The sequence below is a fragment of the Manacus vitellinus genome, unplaced genomic scaffold, assembly GCF_001715985.3.
Source record: "Manacus vitellinus isolate BGI_N305 unplaced genomic scaffold, ASM171598v3 ctg7180002429274_pilon, whole genome shotgun sequence".
Classification (NCBI taxonomy): Eukaryota; Metazoa; Chordata; class Aves; order Passeriformes; family Pipridae; genus Manacus; species Manacus vitellinus.
This window is the reverse complement of record NW_021938001.1, coordinates 1-6,616: the sequence shown is the minus strand read 5'-3', so window position 1 is coordinate 6,616 and position 6,616 is coordinate 1. Positions and strand designations below refer to the sequence as shown.

The window sequence follows — 6,616 nt, the reverse complement described above, 5'->3', positions numbered from 1 at the left end:
AGGGCAGACCAAACCATTCCAGGGCAAACCAAGAAAACATTTCAGGGCAAAGTGGTGTTTTGGGAATGGTTTTAGGACTCGGCTCCGGCGTTCCGGCCACGCTTCCCTGTGTTGTGAAAACAGAATTGTGTAACGTCTGCGAGCAGGGCATCAAAAAAATAGAAGCAAGTGCCTCCTGCAAACCCAGAACCCGCGTTCCTATGGAGATGCTGGTGAGGAGGGAGCCGGGTTTGGCAGGAGAAGGCAAAGCTGCTGTTTGAAATCCTCGGCACACGGAGGGGGGAGAGAACGCGGGTCGGGAGAGCGGGGGGGTCGATCTGCGGGGGGGAAAGAGGGGAAGGAGTTTCCAGGGGGAGCTTTTGGCAGGACTGGGAGCCCCCCCTGCCCGTGGGGGTCGGGCCCTGACCGCCTCGTGTCCCCGCAGACGTGTCCCCCGTGGTGGCCGGGCTCATCGGCGCGACCGTCTTGGTGGTCTCCGTCTCGGTCACGGTGTTTGTGTGGACATGCTGTCACCAGCAGGCCGAGAAGAAGCACAAAACCCCCCCCTATAAGTTCATCCACATGCTGAAAGGCATCAGCATCTACCCCGAGACCTTGAGCAACAAGAAGAAAATCAACCGGCTGCGCCGAGACAAGAGCGGGACCCCCAAGGAGGCCGCGCGGGGGAACCTCCTGGTGGAAGCGGCCGAGTCGGGGCTGGCGGGCCCCGACAGGCCCCGTTGGCACCCGCCGCAGCCCCCCGGGTCGAGCAGCTCCCCATCCAGGTGGATTACGGGGACGAACTCAGCCCGGACCGGAGCCTCACCCCGGCGGGCAGCAAAACCTCCTCGCCGTCCTCGCCGGGCGACGACGTGACGCTGGGCGAGCTGACCTTCTCGGTGGACTACAACTTCCCCAAAAAGGCCCTGGTGGTCACCATCCAGGAGGCCCGCGGGCTGCCCGTGATGGACGAGCACACGCAGAGCTCCGACCCCTACATCAAGATGACCATCCTGCCCGACAAGAGGCACCGCGTGAAGACCCGGGTGCTGCGCAAGACGCTGGAGCCGGTGTTCGACGAGACCTTCACCTTCTACGGGATCCCCTACAGCCAACTGCAGGACCTGGTGCTGCACTTCCTCGTGCTCAGCTTCGACCGCTTCTCCCGCGACGACGTGATCGGAGAGGTTGTGGTGCCCCTGGCCGGCGTCGACCCCAGCACCGGCAAAGTGCAGCTCACCAGGGAGATCCTCAAGAGGAACATCCAGGTGAGTCGGCTCCGGACACCCCGGGGCTGATCCTGGGGCTGATCCCGGGGCTGATCCCGGGGCTGATCTGGGGCTGATGCTGGGGCGATCCTGGCTGATCCGGGGCTGAAATCCGGCTGATCCGGAGGCTGATTGCTGGGCTGATCCTAGGGGCTGATCCTGGGGCTGATCCTGGGGCTGATCCCGGGGCGGATCCCAGGCTGATCCTGGGGCTGATGCTGGGGCTGATCCCAGGGCTGATGCTGGGGCTGATCGCAGGCTGATCCCAGGCTGATCCCAGGGCTGATCCCAGGCTGATCCCAGGCTGATCCTGGGGCTGATCCTGGGGCTGATCCTGGGCTGATCCTGGGGCTGATCCTGGGGCTGATCCTGGGGCTGATCCCGGGGCTGATCCCGGGGCTGATCCTGGGGCTGATCCCAGGCTGATCCCAAGCTGATCCCCAGCTGATCCTGGGGCCAATCCCATGCCGATCCCTGGGCTGATCCTGGGGCTGATCCCAGGGCTGATGCCAGGGCCGATCCCAGGGCTGATCCCAGACTGATCTCAGGCTGATCCCAGGCTGATCTCAGGGCCGATCCCAGGCTGATCCTGAGCTGATCCTGGGGCTGATCCCAGGCTGATCTCAGGGCCAATCCCGGGCTGATCCCGGGCTGATCCTGGGCTGATCCCAGGGCCGATCCCCAGCTGATCCCAGGGCTGATCCTGGGGCTGATCCTGGGGCTGATCCCGGGACTGATCCCAAGGCCGATCCCAGGGCCGATCCCAGGGCCAATCCTGAGGCTGATCCCAGGACTGATCCCAAGCTGATCCCGAGGCCGATCCCAGGGCCGATCCCAGGCCAATCCTGGGCTGATTCTGGGGCTGATCCCGGGCTGATCTCGGGGCTGATCCCAGGGCCAATCCTGAGGCTGATCCCGGGCTGATCCCAGGGACAATCCCGGGGCCGATCCTGGGCTGATCCCGAGGCCAATCCCAGGCCAATTCCGGGCTGATCCCAGGGCAATCCTGAGGCCGATCCCAGGCTGATCCCGGGGCCAATCCTGGGCCAATCCTGGGCCTTCCAACCCGGGGTGTCCCGATGAACAGGAGCGATGCAAAGCCTCGGCCAGGAATCCTGGCCAAAGAGGGCCAAATCCTCAGGGAGGAGCTTCCTCAAAGCCATATTTCATTGGAAAATTAAATAAGTTTCTAAGTGTTGAATTCTCAAGGAGAAGCTTCTTAAATGCCATTATTTCATTGGGAAATTAAATAAGTTTCTGAGTGTTGAATTCTCCAGGAGGAGCTTCTTAAAATCCATTATTCCATTGGAAAATTGAGAGAAGTTTCCAAGTGTTGAATTCTCAAGGATGAGCTTCTTAAAAGTCATTATTTCATTTGAAAATTAAGTAAGTTTCTGAGTGTTGAATTCTCCAGGAGGAGCTTCTTAAAAGCCATATTTCACTTGAAAATTGAGAGAAGTTTCTAAGTGTTGAGTTCTCAAGGATGAGCTTCTTAAAAACCATTATTTCATTGGAAAATTAAATAAGTTTCCGAGTGTTGAATCCTTATTCATATTTTTTAAAAGCCACCTTTAGCTGGAAAACTGAGATGAGTTTTTAAGCTTTGAATTCTGCAGGATGAGCTCCATATTTTTTCAAAGCCATATTTCACTGGAAAATTGAGAGAAGTTTCTAAGTGTTGAATTCTTAAGTGTTGAATTCTCAAGGATAAGTTTTTAAAAGCCATTTTAATCTGAAAATTGAGAGAATTTTCTAAGTGTTGAATTCTCAAGGAGAAGCTTCTTAAAAGCCATTATTTCATTGGAAAATTAAATAAGTTTCTGAGTGTTGAATTCTTATTAATATTTTTTAAAAGGCACCTTTAATTGGAAAGTTAAGGTAATTTTTAAGTGTTGAATTCTCAAGGAGAAGCTTCTTAAAAGCCATTATTGGAAAATTAAATAAGTTTCTGAGTGTTGAATTCTTATTCATATTTTTTAAAAGCCATCTTTCATTGGGAAATTTAGATAATTTTTAAGTGTTGAATTCTCAAAGAGCAGCTTCTTAAATGCCATTATTTCATTGGGAAATCAAATAAGTTTCTGAGTGTTGAATTCTCCAGGAGGAGCTTCTTAAAAGCCATGTTTGAAAACTGAGATGAGTTTCTAAGTGTTGAGTTCTCCAGGATAAGTTTTTAAAAGCCACCTTTAATTTGAAAATTGAGAGAAGTTTCTGAGTGTTGAATTCTTAAGGATCCAGTGGGATTTGAGCTCCCAACCCCTTCACCCTAAAATCCAGTGGGATTTGAGCTCCCAACCCCCCCAGACCCAAAATCCAGTGGGATTTGAGCTCCCAACCCCTTCACCCCCAAAATCCAGTGGGATTTGAGCTCCTAAACCCTTCACCCCCAACATCCAGTGGGATTTGAGCTCCCAAACCCATTCAGTGGAATTTGGGCTCCGAAACCCTTCACACACAAAATCCAGTCGATTTGACCCCTCACACCCAAAATCCAGTGGAATTTGAGCTCCTAAACCCCCCCAGACCCAAAATCCATTGGGATTTGAGCTCCTAAACCCCCCCAGACCCAAAATCCATTGGGATTTGAGCTCCTAAACCCCCCCAGACCCAAAATCCAGTGGGATTTGAGCTCCCAAACCCCCCAGACCCGAAATCCAGTGGGATTTGAGCTCCCAACCCCTTCACCCCCAAAATCCAGTGGGATTTGAACTTCTAAACCCCTCACACCCAAAATCCAGTGGGATTTGAGCTCCTAAACCCCCCCAGACCCAAAATCCAGTGGGATTTGAGCTCCCAAACCCCCCAGACCCAAAATCCAGTGGAATTTGAGCTCCTAAACCCCCCCAGACCCCAAATCCAGTGGGATTTGAGCTCCTAACCCCTCTAGGCCCAAAATCCAGTGGGATTTGAGCTCCCAACCCCCCCAGACCCAAAATCCAGTGGAATTTGATCTCCCAACCCCCCTAGACCCAAAATCCAGTGGGATTTGAGCTCCCAACCCCCCTTCCCAATTCCCACCTTCCCAAATCCCGCCGCCACCTCCTTTCCCTCCGAGGCTCCCCCCGGCTTTTCCCGCCGATGGAAACCCCCAATTCCAGGGGCAGAATTCCAGGACACCCCTTGGTGGGGTGATATTCCCTCCCCAATCCCCCCCGCGGAACTTCCCCGCGCTCCCTTTTTCCCAATTTCCAGCTGCCTTTTCCAGCTGCTGTTTCCCCGGGAGGAAAAGGAATTCCGGACGTCCCCTTTGGAGCTCTCCGGGTTTCCCGGGTGGCTTTTTCCTGACGAATTCCTTGTTTTTCCCTGCTCCCAGAAGTGCCTGAGCCGGGGGGAGCTGCAGGTGTCCCTGTCCTACCAGCCCGTGGCGCAGAGGATGACCGTGGTGGTGCTGAAGGCCCGGCACCTGCCAAAGATGGACATCACCGGCCTCTCAGGTAGAAGCTATTTTCTCCAGCTTGGAATTTTTCTTTGGGAAAATCCCCCCCCTGCCCCACTGCTTCCCGACCTCCAGGTTCGCCCTGTTCCCATTTGAGCCGTGGGAATTCCCGGGTTTGCCTCCCAAACCCCTCGTGGGGGATACAGGGCGTTCCTGCTGGTTCCTTATGGACAATTTAAGGAGGAAAATCACTTTTAAGGAGAATCCCAGAAATCCAGAGAGGTTTGGGTTGGAAGGGACCTCAAAGATTGTCTTGTTCCAACCCAAAATCCAGTGGGATTTGAGCTCCCAAACTCCCCAGTCCCAAAATCCACTGGGATTTGAGCTCCTAAAACCCTCACACCCAAAATTCAGTGGGTTTGGAGCTCGTAAAACACCCAGTCCCAAAATCCAGTGGGATTTGAGCTTCTAAACCCCTCACACCCAAAATCCAGTGGGATTTGAGCTCCTAAACCCCCCAGACCCAAAATCCAGTGGGATTTGAGCTCCCAAACCCCTCACACCCAAAATCCAGTGGGATTTGAGCTCCCAAACCCCCCAGACCCAAAATCCAGTGGGATTTGAGCTCCCAAACCCCCCAGACCCAAAATCCAGTGGGATTTGAGCTCCCAAACCCCCCAGACCCAAAATCCAGTGGGATTTGTGAGCTCCCAAACCCCCCAGACCCAAAATCCAGTGGGATTTGAGCTCCCAAACCCCCCAGACCCAAAATCCAGTGGGATTTGAGCTCCCAAACCCCCCAGACCCAAAATCCAGTGGGATTTGAGCTCCTAAACCCCCCAGACCCAAAATCCAGTGGGATTTGAGCTCCCAACCCCCAGACCCAAAATCCAGTGGGATTTGAGCTCCTAAACCCCCCAGACCCAAAATCCAGTGGGATTTAGCTCCCAACCTCCAGCATCCAAAGTGCCCCGGCAGGCCGGCTTCACAGCCCGCCCACAAACCAAATCACTCTCCCTCTTTATGCGGACCGAGAACAAAGGGTTGGAGATTCCCGGGTTGGTTTTGGCGAAGTGCCAGGGTTTTTCCAAAGGGCAGCAGATTCTTCCCTCAGCGGTGCGATTTTTCCCCCCTGGCACAGGCTTGCGATACGTGGCGATGGGAACGTGGGATCCACGGGCTGGAGCACCAGGATTCCATGGGATCCTGGCATTGCTGGATCGGGATGGGGTGGCCCAGCAGGAGCAGGGAGGGATTTCCTGGCACCATCCCATGGGGTCCTGGGCTGGCTCAGGGCTGGGATGGCCCAGAGGGAGAAGGGAAGGGATTCCTGGCACCGTTCCATGACATCCTGGGCTGGATCAGGGCTGGACTGGCCCAGCAGGAGCAGGGAGGGCATTCCTGGCACCATTCCATGGATTCCTGGGCTGGATCAGGGCTGGGATGGCCCAGTAGGAGCAGGGAGGGGGTTCTTGGCACCATCCCATGGATCCTGGCATTGCTGGATCGGGATGGGGTGGCCTAGAGGGAGAAGGGAGAGAATTCCTGGCACCATCCCATGGGATCCTGGGCTGGATCAGGGCTGGGGTGTCCCAGCGGGAGCAGGGAAGGGATTCCTGACACCATCCCATGGGATCCTGGCATTCCTGGCTCAGGGCTGGGGTGTCCCAGCAGGAGCAGGGAAGGGATTCCTGGCACCATTCCATGGATTCCTGGGCTGGCTCAGGGCTGGGGTGGCCCAGCAGGAGCAGGGAGGGGGTTCTTGGCACCATCCCATGGATCCTGGCATTCCTGGATCGGGGCTGGGATGTCCCAGCAGGAGCAGGGAGTGCATTCCTGGCACCATCCCATGGATCCTGGCATTCCTGGATCGGGGCTGGGGTGTCCCAGCAGGGGCAGGGAGGGGATTGTGCCCCCTGTGCCGGGCACTGGTGAGGCCACACCTCGAGGGCTGTGCCCGGTTCTGGGAATTCCGGGGGGATGTTGAGGGGCT

The 6,616-nt window shown here is 55.5% G+C and overlaps 1 protein-coding gene across 1 annotated transcript; it reads left to right on the top strand.

Moving 5' to 3' along the window:
* Window positions 1-420: 420 nt before the first annotated feature.
* LOC103757127 (synaptotagmin-11) lies at window positions 421-4,681 on the top strand (the record flags this gene model as incomplete). The annotated part of the gene is given in 3 exon segments (XM_018087006.3): window positions 421-709; window positions 712-1,247; window positions 4,561-4,681. Coding segments are annotated over 3 exon segments (946 nt in total), but the record flags the coding sequence as incomplete, so codon positions are not given.
* Between the last annotated feature and the right edge of the window lie 1,935 nt (window positions 4,682-6,616).